Source organism: Neopsephotus bourkii, unplaced genomic scaffold (assembly GCF_033783945.1).
Source record: "Neopsephotus bourkii isolate Nb327-2 ecotype Australia unplaced genomic scaffold, CSIRO-AGI_Nbou_v1 NB_1120, whole genome shotgun sequence".
Lineage (NCBI taxonomy): Eukaryota > Metazoa > Chordata > Aves > Psittaciformes > Psittacidae > Neopsephotus > Neopsephotus bourkii.
The window spans coordinates 4,118,221-4,133,247 of NW_026901606.1; the positions used below are offsets into that span (position 1 = coordinate 4,118,221).

At 40.5% G+C, this 15,027-nt stretch overlaps 1 protein-coding gene across 1 annotated transcript in view; it reads left to right on the forward strand.

Moving 5' to 3' along the window:
• Nucleotides 1–15,027, forward strand: part of RAD18 (RAD18 E3 ubiquitin protein ligase) — a 54,974-nt gene that overhangs the window by 25,987 nt on the left and 13,960 nt on the right. Inside the window, exons 10-11 of the mRNA XM_061362504.1 lie at nt 2,576–2,710; nt 5,884–6,004. Coding sequence (XP_061218488.1) covers nt 2,576–2,710; nt 5,884–6,004 — 256 coding nt within the window. The remainder of the gene's footprint in view (nt 1–2,575; nt 2,711–5,883; nt 6,005–15,027) is intronic.

The window sequence follows — 15,027 nt, forward strand, 5'->3', positions numbered from 1 at the left end:
TATTTTTGCCTTCTTTACAGTTTTCCAAATCTTTACAGTTTTCCAGGCTCTTGGAAAATTGCAGATTACACTGTTGAGGTGGTTGTTGTTTGTTTGATTTTGGAGGTTTTATTTTCCATTTTGGTATTGAAGTGTTCCTGAAATACCAATTAATCTTTTGGCTTGATGAACCTGGGGCTGGTTTACATGCTCACGGGAAGCTCTGCTGGAATGATTGCCAGAGTCTGTGCCTAGAAGGTACAATTAAGTTAGCTGGCCCCTGCAATAGCTTCCTTCTGCTCCGTGGGAGCTCAGTGCCACCCTGTTTGCTGTCAGCCTCATTCTGCTATTTTCATGGTCAGACCTCTGTCTAAAGAGTTAAAAAAATCTACAGGAAAAGAAGTACATTTGATAAAGAAGTTGCTTTTTCTGCTAATAAATTTTTCATTTTTCCATGTGATTCAGAGGCTTATTGACTTACAGCTTGCATTTTAAATATTTGTAATTATATCTCTGGTTGTTTTATTATTGAAATGCCAATAGTTTTATGAAATGTGCATAGTATGTCATGTCAGCACAGCAGTGATTTACAGTGCATCTGAATAATGCCTTGTTTTGCCAGGGCATTTCATTTTTACTTGAAAAGCTTTGTACTTACACCAGAACACAAAACAACAACAAAAAGTGATACGGGAAAAACTGAAGTGCCAAAGGAATTCGGTAATGAATGTGCAACAGTTCAGGCATGAGCATCTGGGACAAGAACTGTCCTTTTATTAAAGAACTTGTTGACCTTATGTGACATTTTCAGCTACTCAGGGCGAGGGAGTCAGTTTTAGATCTGTTTCCTTCTGTGGGGCAGAACTTGATATGATTTTTGTCTTGGCCTTCCTCCCCTCCCATCAGTGCAGCAGGACATAGATCAGGGTTAGATGTGCCATACTCCATGCAGTGCTCTGTGAGGGGTGTCCACTCCTTCTAATGTTGGCCATGCCAAGTGGGATATTGATTTGCTTTGCTGATTTTTGCTCTTGGCACTTGTGGGATGGGGAGGAAGCTGGTGTGTGCACCTGCAGTACAGTGGGCTGCAGTGTCGCAGGACAGGGGGAGGATGGCCCAGTTTGCCCGTCACTAGCCCTTGGCTCTCATTTGTCCTGAGCATTCCCATTCACTTTTCTGCCCATCCTCTCTGCTGTGGTTTACCTTAGTCTCATTCCCATTCACTTTTCTGCCCATCCTCTCTGCTTTGGTTTACCTTAGTCTTTCCTGCAAGTATAATTTGGGTGGCATACATGTGGCTTCTACAGAGCAGAGACTTTCAGTTATGTATATGCAAAGAAAGAAAACAGGCTGTGTGTGCACAGTGGGCTGTACAGTATGAGGTGTACTCATCCTGGGAGCTGTTTGTTTAGTCCATCACTGTGTTGCAATTGTCAGGAAGCTTTCCTTGCTGATGGAAGAGGAGGGAGGCATGTTGGCCACTGCGTTGAGTCCTGCTTCCTGCAAGGATGGATTGGAAAATGCTCTGGCTGGGAGCTCTGATGTCTCTGTGAGCTAGTTTACTGGGTACTGTTATGAGAGGCAGGGTGGAGCCCGCAAGGGCCATGTGTGCTTTACTTCTCATGCTGTTACAGTTGCTTTGCCCCAAGGACATTTTGGATGTCCATTGGGCCTTCCTGCCTCTTTCATGGAAAATGTTATGAACACTTTTTTGGTAGGTAAAAAATTGAGCTAAAGGTTTTAGCTGAAATACTTTATTTGTCTCAAAAGGACAAATCTGTCTGAGTGGCTTTTGTTGAAAATCCTTCCAAAGAAAGGAAATTCACATTTGCTGCCTTCACCATAACATATCAGTATAAAGCCATGCGTATGGACTGGTGGGCTTCCATGGTGTACTAGCAGTGGGGCAACAGTCTAATATGCTTCTTCCATAGAAGTTGCGGCATTCTGTAGGGAAAACAACATGCTCCCTTGATGCCCAGGGTTAGGTAATCCACATTGTCTGACTAAGGAGACCGGGTGTTTTCCCAGCCTAAGTAAAGAATTTGAAGTATCTAGATTAAAAAACAACATTGCTTTGGCTGAATACCAGAGGATTGCTTAAAACATACGAAGTGGTTGAAAAGTGCAGGGTATTTGCAGTGTTAACTGTGATTTAGAGGACCTGAATCAAAACAGTTTAATAAGCATGACACAAAAGCTTTTGACATTGTTTTACTGCAGAGATGGGGGGAAAAGCCCAGAGCAACTTTAAAGCCATTCGCAGAGCAGTTGTGAGTTAGATTTTGATCTTTCTCTCTAGCAGAGGGCTCCTCACAGGACTACCAAGCAAACAGGGTTCTTCTGAGCAAAAATTAAGCTTTCATCTGTGTAAGTGTTCGTGACTACTGGGTAACTTTGTAAAAGCACAGACACGGATTTTGATCATTAATAGACTATGGAACATATTGTAGTGATGAGTTGGCTTTCATTTGCTGTTACAAAAACATTTTTAATTCAGTGTTTTGCGTTTATTTCTGTTCACATCCTTTTCACTTTTTATGGCGTACCTTAAGAGTGCTGTGGCAATGATTAGTAATTCACTCGTCCATTTCAGGAAAGAAACACAGAAGTCAATTTAAGTTTTTGGTGGATCAAGTAGAGAATCGGTGGAAGCAAAGTGGTAAAATAAAAACAGAAAGTGCAAAAAACAAAGAAGTCGCTACTGCCAAAGACTTGCCAGCAGCCACAGGTTAGTAATGTTGTTTAATACAGTCCACCTCTTCATTCCACACCAAGGAATGGGGCTTTCCCAAAGAGAAATGTTCATTTCTCCCATTGTTCTTCTGCTATAGTCCTTAAGGGGAAAAAAAGGCATAAAAATCATAGGCATAAAAAAATTGACTGCTGTTGATTTTAATGTGGTACATAAACACAATCCATAATAAATATATGATTTGTTTGATTTTAGTGGGATCTGTATAGAAGGCCTTTATTTAGGTGCTTATTTTAATTACCTGGTTGAAATGGGACCTTAGGTTCCAGTCCAAATCTGCTGAAGTTGCTGAGAGTGGGCAGGTGGCAATCTGCATCTTTGAAATGAAGGTGATCATAGGGCTTACTTGCTGGGTTTCAGCTTTTCTGTCACTAATATAATGGCAAGTTGGTAATTGGGAGCTGCAGAGTTATTTGTGTGGATTGAAACAAGTATTCATTTGTGCTGAGGTCCAAGAAAAAAATACCTTGGCTTCTTTGAGACTGTTCATACAGTATGTTGTCTCTCTTTAACTCACTCCATTTTGTGTTTATATACTTCAACATAGTGCAAAGTGGGAATGCACAACTGCAGTTACTCAGTTCTTTATGAGTCAGGCACAACATCCAGTGTGTGTTTGTCATACTTGCTACCCACAGCATCAAAGAAATATCCCCCCTTGTGCTATTAACTTGTTCCCTATAGGCATCTTCAGTCTTGTTTGTTTTATGATACTGATTGCTTTGGCAGTGTACGTATATCTTTGGATGTGTGATTTAGAAGAGCATTTCTCAACCTAATGTGTAAATTTTAATCTATTCAAGATACTGGATTTTGGAGAGAATTCTATTGACTAGAATTGGATGCACTGTTGTCTGTATCCTCGGGAAAATCTGGTATTTAGTTTGCATCAGCTCTCACAAATCCCTGCTCTCCTGAGTTGAGCTGAACTAATCTTTGGCTGTCCCTTCACTGTCTCCTCTAGCAGAGCCCTCAGGAATAAAAAGAGGTGAAAACACCAATGTGATAGTATGAATTTTATCCTTATCCTTTCATGCAGACCTTGATGTGACACATAATCCTTTCCATGTGAAGGGTAAAATAAAGAATCTCAAGGATAAGGTTTATCTCGTTTAACATAATTTACAATGACATTCCTCTTCTGTAGCAAAGACAGGAGCAATATATTATTAGATAATGATTTCTAGCTATGCTCTGTGGAGTGATTGGCTGCTAAGAATTCCTGGATTTGTGTCTTCTGTGTAAGCTTTTTCTTCGTGTGCTGAACCACAGACTTTGAGAAGCTGAATTAAAGCCATATAGTTTTTCCAAAAGAGTGTTCAGATAGAAAAAACCTTTATATCAGATGTATCATTCTGTACTTTGTTGACTTACGTATGTGATCCCACCTCTTCTGGTTCTGACAAACCTGCAAAACTGTCATTGTTTTTTTATGCACTGAGCTTTCAATAGTCTTTGAAGTTTCAGGTTTTAGTTTTATCCCAAATATCTGCATCTGTTTGACTGTTTGTAAACCATTTAAACAAAACAAAACAAAATAAAAGAAGACTTATGGGTAAAGGAACAGCTGCCTAAAGCTTGTTCCCCCTGCACTCCTTATTAACAACAGTTGCCTTTTTATCAAATGGGAAATTAAAAATACATGAAAGGAAGAAACCCAGCAGTGGTGTGATGACTTGCCATTTGAAACATAACTGCTAAGAAGAGCAAAGGCTTTGTATGCATTCCTTCCCCACTTGATTTGGGTTCTCATGGAAGCAGTGGAATTACACAGAATTAAAGCATACTTGTTTTGTTTTGTGCTTCTTTTTAGCACCTGCATATCTTTCATCACCCTCTGCTGTAGTGTTGGCTGATGTAACTTGAGCTTCTCTGTAAATCTTGCTCTGGTTTTGGTGATGTTTTAATCATCGGTTCCTGATTTACATCATCTTAAAGTGTTTCATTTCCAGTCTTTATAACTTTTAACATAAGGCTTGGCTTTGCCTAAGGGGAAGCACCATCAGGATTTGATAAATATTTGTGATACAAAATGGTGCTCTTCTGGGTTGCATTATTGCACAGGGCCTGTGCTATTTTTAACCTGTTAATTTCAGAGATGTTTCATTAGGTGGACAACTGACTTGCTGTAATTTGCCAGTTGTTTTCAACAGACGAAAATATGCTCCTGGTATTTAATTATGCATTTCAGCGGAAAGGAAAGGGCAAGCTGTGGCTGGACTCAAAGATTGTATAGCTCCTCTGCACTCTTAATTGCAGTTCTGTTTGGCCATTTCTGTCAAAGTAATTTCTGGAGGGGCAGAAAAGTCAAAGTGACTTGATGGCTATAATAAGGATTATTAATGAGATGTATATGAGTATGGTTTTAATGGCCTGTGCATATTTAACTTTCTAGTTAAATAACTCGTTTGAAAACACTTGTGTATGTGGTGTAAGGATAGTTTATCTTCACATCCCATAATTCCTAGTCTATGTTTGTTTTCACCTTGGAGTGGTAGAAGGTACTTGAGAGAACTGTCCGTGTTTTTATAGGTAAAAACACTTGGCACAGTGGATTTGCTTGTTGCGTTGTTTAGAAATTACTTTTCCTATTAAAAAATGGAAACATCAATTAATCCAGATTGACACTGTCTTAGGTGCATAAGGAAATAAGTCATAATGTTTGTCGTATTGAAAACAAGCCTATTGACTTGACATGTGGAACTTTAAAGTGAACAAGCTCCCTCCTGCAGTGGATGAAGTGAACTGGTAGCAAGAAGAAGCGAACAGCGCTGTCTTGTTAAGTGTTTGCTAATTTCGGAAATGCAGTTCGATCTTAGGAAATGTGACAAATATCCTTACCCTTCATTTCTCTCCTTGTTTGTGTTTGAAGCTCATAACAATGAAATGTTTCTGTTTCAGTCTCTGGTTCTTAGAGGGTAGGGTTTGGTTTTGTTGATTTGGGGTTTTTTTTTACTGTGCAGGAGAAGAAATTAAACCTTTGCAACTGAGAATTTTGGGAAGCAAGTAGGTGGGAATGGACCGTTGGTATTTAAATAAATAATAAAACTTTTTTTTTTTTTGTTAACATCTATCTCAACGCTGCAGAAATTTAAACAATAGCATTTTGCTTTGTCATTCTTGCTAATCTCTGCCTTTTTTCTTGCTAGAACACAGGGAAGAGCATCACACAGGTTTTGCCCTTGGAAAAGACCAGGTACCCAAACCAGATACTCCTGATGAGAGATCAGACTCTCCTACGTTCCCGCTGTCACCTGAATCAACAAGCAGGTTAGTGAAGAAGAGTCTGTTCTCCCTGGTTTGTACCAGATTTGACCAAACATGGAAAAGCTTTGCCAGTAACCTCAAGCAATAGATGTATCCTACTTCATAGGATGGGTGTCTAAGCTGTGGTTGCTGATTCATTCTCCTCTATGTTTCTGGCTGTTTAGTTGCTTGAGGGATGGAGCTGAAATACATTCAGAGTTCACTTAATAGTTTTGTCATGTCTTGATAGAGGAGTGATAGTGTAACACTGAGTGGAATGTCTGTGGAATGAGGAGACCATTTGGTGTTTTTCTTCCACTGCATCATCTTCCCTTCTGTTTGAAGTTTTATTTAGAGAGGTCCAAAAATTGATCTAGCCTCACGTATTTTAATAGCTTTTTAAGTGGAGTATTGCTGTAAGAAACAGATGCCCCATTGCTTGCAGTCAGTGGTAGAATGCCACTGAACCTTGAAGTCCTGACAGCCATTCACTTCTCTTCCTTCATGCATTTAGATTTGCCTCCTGAAATTGCCTTACTTGGTTTCAGAGAATGAAGGATCAAGGAAGGCTTTATAAGTAATATATCCTTTTGATAGTTCAAAGAGAATTTTCTTGGAAGGAGACTCAGCTGTTACTGCTGATAAGGTCTATCTAGTTTTTGAAGGTAGCATTTGTATCTGTTCAAGATATTTACTTCATGGATCATAATTTGCTACCTACTCAATTGTCAAAGATGGCAATGATGAGTGAGATAATCCTATTGCAGTACTGTCTGCTGTGGCCCCAGCTGCTGGAGGAAAAGTGAAAAGCAATTGAAAACAAATACAGAATAACTGACTTTTGATGCTTGTCTAAAAGCAAAAAAGCTCATCTTGAAAATAATCTTGCTGTCTTGTTGATAACAGCAATGAGTGGAGAAGGCACCATTTGAAGGCCTGCAGTACTAGGAGGAAAAAGGTTTCCTATGTTTAGAAGTGGGAGATAATCAGAGGAAGTAACTGAAGGACAACTGCTGGGCTAGTAGTAACATTTCTTCATTTCCCATCCATTTCATCAATAGTATGTGCCTCTTCCCTTTTCTGGAAATATTAACAATAATATAGTGCTTGGCTTCATCATTGTTTATTAAAAGAACAATTTAGTTGTCAAAGTTTAACAGAAACAAATTTTCTTCAATTCATTTTGGCTCACAGTCAGCATGGGGATTAAAGATACTGTGTTTCACAGAGGCAGATATTAAGCGGTGAATGAAAGCCTAGGAAGACACAGGGAAGAGGAGATCAGCTCAGAGGGATTATAGAGCACCAAATGTTAAATGTCTTTGTTTTACATGATGAAGTTTTGCTGCCTGTTTCCAGTTACTTGAACCAAATGAGAGCATGTATTAAACATCTGTCTGTAAATAGCAATATGGTGGCTGGGCAGATCACTTATGTGGAGACAGAAAGGGTCTTTGTGGCAGTTTCAAAGGGTCATTACATTTTTGTTTAGCTTCACACTTGCATTATACCAATAAAGTCATTCCCCTCCTGATGGCCTTTCCCCTCTTTCCTGTGTGTGTCTTTCTGCCTGAATTGCTACTGCAAAATTGAGAAACGTACCGTATCATTGTATTTGCTATCTAATATGTAACAAACCTATTAAGATTACTGATGCACTGGTTTTATCTTGGTTTCTCAGGATGTCATGTAAATGATGATAGTTTTTGCTTCCCTTTGATGCAGGTAACTGTTATCTCAGTGATTTCTTTACTTTTAAAATAGGGTCCAGTGCTCTGGACTCTTGAAGAGACTTGGTTCCTGATTTTAAACACTGAAGCCTTTTTAAAAGTGGACCAAGAACTAAGACCTAAACTGAAGGGGGAGGTAGATGCACCCCTTAAAAGGCACTTGCAGGCTTGCGCTGTTCTGGGTTGTAACTTGAAGCTGCTCCACTCAGGATCTCAGTTGAAGAATGAAATGGGCCAGGGCAAACAACTCTTCAGTGCTCACTTAGAAGGGAAGAAGCTGGCCCTGTGACTCTCTTTTATATGCCTGAAGCCTTAGTTTTCCGGTTTGCAGCTTGGGCCATAGCCAGTCTGGTGCTGACAGGCAGTTCTGAGGAATCTTGACACTTAGTTTGTGTAGTGGTCGTGGGCAGGAGGCCAGGCAGAAGCTCTTCCCTGGGGCTAATACTGGCCCAGCTCATGCAGATCTGTGCGAGATGTCATGTTTGACAGGCGCAGGTATGATAGATGGGGCTGCTTTATCCTCCTTGTGCCTGTTGTTGCAGTTGCCCTAGAGCTCTGATTGTTATTTTAGTTCCACAAAATAAACACCTTCAGCTTGGCTCTTTGTCCTGAATTTAAGCAAGTATTCCTGTTCTTCCATTATTTTACTGAATTTTTATTTTCTTTATTAATTGCAAATTAACCTTTTGGTACTAAGGACCTTGGAAAATTTGGAGTTTTAATCTTAAAGTGTGAGTTCCTGGGTGGTAGAAAGGGCTTGTGTTAGCTCATCATTGTATTAGCTCACTGAGAGCAGCACTGAGGAGAAAGACTTGGGAGTGTTGGTTGATTAGCAGCTCAACATGATGTGGCAGTGTGTGCTTGCACCCCAGAAACCAACCATATTTTGGGCTGCATCACAAGCAGCATGATCAGCAGGTCTAAGGAGATGATTCTCCCCTTCTACTCCATTCTGATGAGACCCCATCTAGAGTATTGTATCCTCCAACACAAAAAGGCCGTGGAACTGTTGGAACAAGTCCAGTAGAAGGACACAAAAATGCTGAGGGCTGGAGCATCTCTGCTATGGAGACAGGCTGAGACAGCTGGGCTTGTTCAGCCTGGGGAGGGCTCCAGGGAGACTTTAGAGGAGCTTCCAGTGCCTAAACAGGCTGACAAGAAACCTGGAGAGGGGCTTTTGACAAGGGGGAATGGCTTTAAACTGAAAGAGGGGAGATTTAGGTTAGGTATAAGGAAGTTCTTCCCTGTGAGGGTGCTGAGGCACTGGCACAGGGTGCCCAGAGAAGCTGTGGCTGCCCCATCCCTGGCAGTGTTCAAGGCCAGGTTGGACAGGGCTTGGAGCAACCTGCTCTAGTGGAAGGTGTCCATACCCGTGGCAGGGGGGTTGGAACTGGATGAGCTTTAAGGTCCCTTCCAACCCAAACCAGTCTGTGATTCATCCAAGGTATCGTTAAATCTCTGTTTCACTGCCAATGTGGTGTGTGGATGACATTATAAACGATTCTTCCAGTGGCCTTTGACATTAAAGTTAAACTTTTATTCTTTTCCTTTCTGCAGACAGCAGTGTATATCAGCCTAAAGTCTGGATGAAAGTGTATCTAAGGGACTGTAAGGAAGTTTGCTAGAGGGTATTAGCATGTGGCAGTTACTAATGATCTGAAGTGCTTTCATGAACCGAGTTGACAGGTTTTGTTGGGAAGTGTGCATTTGTGCACACTATGGCTGGCTCAAGGCAGTTGTTTGTTCCTGCTTTTTGTGCATTCGTTCTCTGCAAATGAAATATTTCCATAAACTTCTTGAATCAAATACAGAGTCCCCCAGTTGTACAGACCAGTGGGTACGTATCACAGATACTTGGGCCTTCTATAAGATAAACACGTGCTTAAGAGCTCCCTGTGGTTTTCTCTTAAATTCAGCTCCTGTGCAACAGGAACAGAAGGACTGGAGTCTGCACAGAATTGTTTTTTCAGAATCTCTCTGGGATCTTCACTTTCCTCCTCTATGCACATCCCTGGTTTGTGTGGTGTGCTTTCCGTTTATTTTTCTTTACATACAAGGCAGTTTGCTTAACCTTAAAAGAGAGCTGCTGCACTGCTCAAGAAGTTAAATGAAGTGGTGGGTTTTTTGGCTTTGTGGTGTGTATGGCTGGTTATTTTTTTGTTGTATGTGCCCTTCCTCTTCCAATTGTGCGTTAGACTCAACTGAGTGGCAGTTGGGCTCTGGAGTGTGCGTTGGGGCAGTACCACTGTAGATTCTCGTCTTTTACATCCAACTCCTGTTTTTATACTCTTCTCAAGAAGAGGTCAAACCAGGAATAATACAGTGAAAGCTTAGTTAAAGTGACAAATGATGCCTTGTGATGATGCATGGGAGGCCCCTCTTGGCTGACAACTGCTCCTTGTTCCACACTGTACCTTTCTGAAGAGCATTCCCAAGTTTTCCTGTGTTTTCTGGGAAACAGGTTACAGGAATCTCACCCGCTCCAAAAAGAGAGGGATGATGTGGGGGGACACATACGAGAAAGAATTAAATGTGCTTTTCATCTTTACTGTTTCTGTTCCTGATAGCTACTCTGCAGAAGCCTGATGTCCTGGGCAATATCCAGCTCTTTGCTTGGCCCTTTGGGATGTGTCAAGTTCTGCCATGTCTGTGGACTAGCTTTGGGCTGTGGACCTCTGGGTGGTGAATGGTGGTTTGTACTCAGTGTGTGGCTTGCATGTTCCTGGTGCAGCCAAAATGGACCTGAATTATGGCAGGATTTGCAGGGACAGGAGAAAGTAGGTTTAGTCATATAAGCTGCATGAAAGTAAGAGGTGTATTTTGTCACTGTGGTTACCATGGGGCTAATGTTTTGTTAATTGTAGCAAAATAAATATAGCACAGATCAAAAAAGAATGATCTAGATTTTGAGGGTTTAAGTAGCATTGTGCTATTGTACCAAGTAATGATTTTCTGAGGCTTGTATTTTATTTCTTATAATAAGAGGATATCCTTTGACAAGGGTAAAGGTTTTTCACATTGAAGTGTCAAAACTTGAAATATATTTGGAAGTCCAGATCTGCTGTGTTTTTATGAAGAGAGCACTTCTAAAAGGAGGGCTGATGATACAATGGATTAAAAAAAGGATTTTGAGCAGTATATAGAATATAACAAAATCTGGAAATGTTTGCTCTGTGAAACGAAGCTGCAAGTAAATTAGGGACTCTTTTCTCCTTCTCAGGGCCTTCTCTCTTTTGTCAGTCTTGGGTCAATATTTTCTAAGGAGCAGTTGGTCAATGTTCTAAATTCATACATTGTACAGTAATCACTGTTGTACTGATATTATTCAAAGTTGATACTTTAATTGAGAAAGTGAAAGGTTTTACACCTGCTGGCAAAAAGATATGGGCCATGAACAGAGATTATATTATTGACTGAAATGTGTTTTGATGATCCCACCAAGGGAGCAAAATGTGCACATAAATTCATGATCCCACCAAGGGAGCAAAACATGCACAACAGATAAACACCAAAACAAAGCCATGACTTTTAAAGGATGATTTTTCAAAGCTATGAAGTCATACATAAAGCTTTCACAGAGCTTTAGTTCTCCATATAAATAGTCCTGTTGTGTCCTTTTACTTTCTGGGACTGAAGCCAAATTTTATGCAACTACTTAAACAATAGGAAACTTAGAAAAGAAGCTAGGAGGGACAATGATAAGCTGGTTAATGAACTGTGTAGAGGAAATATTCTATTAAAAGCATTTTATATAATAGGGATAATAGGTATTTAAGCAAATTATTTTTCTTGAAAACTTTATGTTAGAAGAAAATGTTTGTGCTTGATGACTAGAGTGGAGGACTTGCAACAGTAGACAATATATACTGTTGGCCTTGTTTGGGATACTTAGGTGTACACTGAAACACAGTGATTTAATTTTGAAATCCTGGTGGAGAAGTGCTATTTTCTACAGCTTGCATAAATCGTTCTGCCGTTGGAATGCACAGAGTGACTGCAGCTTCTGCCAGGTTAGATTGATGCCCAAGTAAGGGGCCTCGTTTGCAGTAAATGGGGCTTCTTGGCATTAAGTTCGGAGCTATTGATCACAATCTAAGATCTGGATCTAGCTAGTCACTTATTCTTGGATTTATGTGCTTTGCAGAGTCTGGGGTTTAGCTCATGAGCAGAAGCAGAGGTAGAAATAGGAAGCTGTGCTTCAGTTAGTTTGCAGTTCACCGGGTAGCAGCAATCCTCTGAAAACCTCTTGGTAGACATCAGTTTGTCCATTGACAGGAAGGAACGGTGGAAAGCTGTGCAAGCTCTTCCCTGGCAGTCAGAATTTAAAGAAAGTGTGCTGATCCCTAGGCTGGCCATCACTGTCAAATGAGCGAAGTATATGAAAGTGTGTTGATCAGGGGAATAACTGCCTTTTTCAGTACATTTTTGACTTAATAAATCTTAAACTACTTTGGCTCAGAGATTATGTATATTCTGACGTTAGATAAGTGTGTTTTATCTTTGATTTTTGACCTCAAATATGGGTTCATTCTGGAAAGATGATGATACTTATCTGTTGTGTTGTTGATTCATACCTTTCTTCCAAAAAATGTGCGCTGTATCAAATGGCCAGGAACTGTGAGACATGGTAAATAGTGTCCTGGAGAAGTCATTTCAAACAGCAACAGCTGATGACCTCAGATGTATATGGGGAAAAGATTATATTGTGGCATGTACTCAGACAGGCATTAGTCCCTAGTCTAGAGGCATGGGGTCTGGACATCACTTGCCATAATGCGAATGAAAGCAGTTAAAATGGATCTAGCAGATGTTTTTCTTTTCTAAAAGCAGAGCCTCAAGGGCACACTGTCGAGCTGCAGAGGAGGCCACTGGAAGCCAGGAATGCCTAGAGTCAAGAAAAACAGAGGAGCTTTTGTAATGTTTAGTGTAGATGAGAGCCATGGGGGGTTGTTGAGAAGGTCCAAGCCTGGCAAATCTGCTGTCCTCCAAAGAGAGGAGGATGAAGCTCAGTGGTACCGGGGACGCATGCTTTGAAGAGGAGGTAGTGGGAAGCCAGGGAAGCCTTTGTAGTAAACAGTTAAATCTTGGATGTTAGACAGGACTTACAGCCACTCCAGCAACAAGCTCATACTGTTCATCACAGGCAGGTCAAAGGGGAAGCAGGGTTGCAAGGTGGAGAAAACCATTTTCCCTCACTCCTTGTGGCTGGGCATTCACCTTCAAATGACATTGATAAAATGAGACAGACTGTAATTCATTTCTGATGTCAGCACTGAGGAAAAAGAAAATGCACAATGCACGTGCCAGAGCTCAGTACATAATGCCCAGCAGCATGGGCTGATTAAAGGACCCTGTCTGGTCACCGTGAAGCCAAGAAGGAACTTAATCTGCCTTTAAAATAAACAAATTCAAAGAGACGTTTGCTCCTTTCATTTTTAGAACAAGACATGTTATTCACACTTACGTCAGCCTTTTTCTCTCTATTTTAAGGTGGTCTCTTTATCTTAATAAAAAGAAAGGGTTGGGATTGGAAGTCCAGTCCAAATGATGGTCAGGAAAGGAATAGTTTACTCTTGGTTGCCTATAAGTGCTCAGAAGAAACTAACTCTGCAGAAAAGTGAGGCAGAGTTGGGGAGCTGCCCAAGTCACTGGAGGTTACTGCACTCTCAACATGGAGACAGGAACAAGTCCAGGAAAAGAAATCTCTTCACACCCTGTCACCTGCTCTGTCAGCCTTTTGCATCCTGAGCAGTTAAGTTTCAGAACTTTAATGGTTTTGCTATAAAAATGTACTCATCTGGAACTGATAAGTAAAATCTTAGGATAGAACAATGACCTTTAGTAAAGAACAGAACAGAAAATCTCTTGTGGGAAATTGCTTCTGATTTGGAGGCTGAATAAAGTCTGAGGATGTGTTTTGTTTTGTCTGGCCTCAGTATAGGTAGATATCTATGGGATGTTGAATGGGCAGAAAATACTGAAAAAATGAATGAAACTATTCTAAATTCTGTGATCTCTTTGGTCCCCGAAGGCTAAAATGTATAGAAATAACACCTGTAATGAAGTAGCTGTTCCTTCTTTATTTAATTAATTTTCTTCAGTTTAAGGGCTACTCATTCAATGATAAGAAGAGCTTAGGAGTTTTCTTTTAAGGTATGAATTCAGTTGGTGGTCAAAAATCCTTTTGCTTAGTTGAAAATGATTTTTTTAATTGTTTAACTGTCTGGCATATTTAAGGAGGTTTGGTTGGTTGGTTGGTTTTTAATTTGCAAACAGTTTGTTTCCACTGCATGTGGAAGACAGGTATATAATCACTTCAACTCAAAATCAGACAATTGCTCAGTCTTTGTAAAAGAAGTTGATTTAGAGAGACTAGATGCAGAAAACTATTTCGTAGAGTGGTTGGCTTGAAACAATGGATTATTTGAAGAAATTCCAAAACAAAGGGCTTTCAAGCTACAGCTGGAAAGTTCATAACCCCGCAGCTTGGTTTTGCACAGTTACGTTCATACATCCTCCATCTGTCAAGGCAATTACAGCGCAGGAGTTAATTTGGTTTGCTGGGGGACTGATCACTCATGAGTCGATAGCCCATTCACGTCTACACGTATAGGCCAAGGTGGTAACTCACTCCAGGACATTTTGTGCTCTGTTTTAAAATGATTTGGTAGGCATAGACTGTGAATTACACTTGTGAATTATGAACTTGCATTATTGTTCTGAGCGTTAGCCAGGTTTTTTCACTTCTATTGTTTTGCTTGTGACAAACGCAGTTGGTAATAAATGATAATAACACAAGCAAGTACATCATGTTCGGGCATCAGACCTGTTCTTTTTCTATTTTAGGGGACTGAAAGCATGCACATAGGCCCTTGTGTTGTCCCCCTCCTTTTTTTTTTTTTAAATGTGACTGGAACATCGGAATAGGATTCAGAAATATAATAACTCATTCCTTGGCATCCAGTTTGTGTATCCAAAATGAGGTTTTGATGGACTTTAGAGAGAACAAAACAGGTTAGCAGTCAACTGTATTACCAGGTTGTAGCCATACTGAACCAATACTTTGAGGAAGATACAGTGATCCTCTTCCTTCCCCTTGACTGCATCCCAGGGCTTCTTTGCCTCTGTGCGGGCACTCATGTGTTGGGCTGGGCTCTGGGCAGTGCCTGCTGCTCTGCTGGTTGTTGGGAGCAGTAGTATTTGTAATTGGTGCAGGAGGAAACATTTTTCCCCTATAAGTGCAGGCATTGCTTTTAATTTCAGGTGACTTTGTTTCCATCTTAAAACTGCTCTGTTGGGTAATGCTTGTAATTTGGT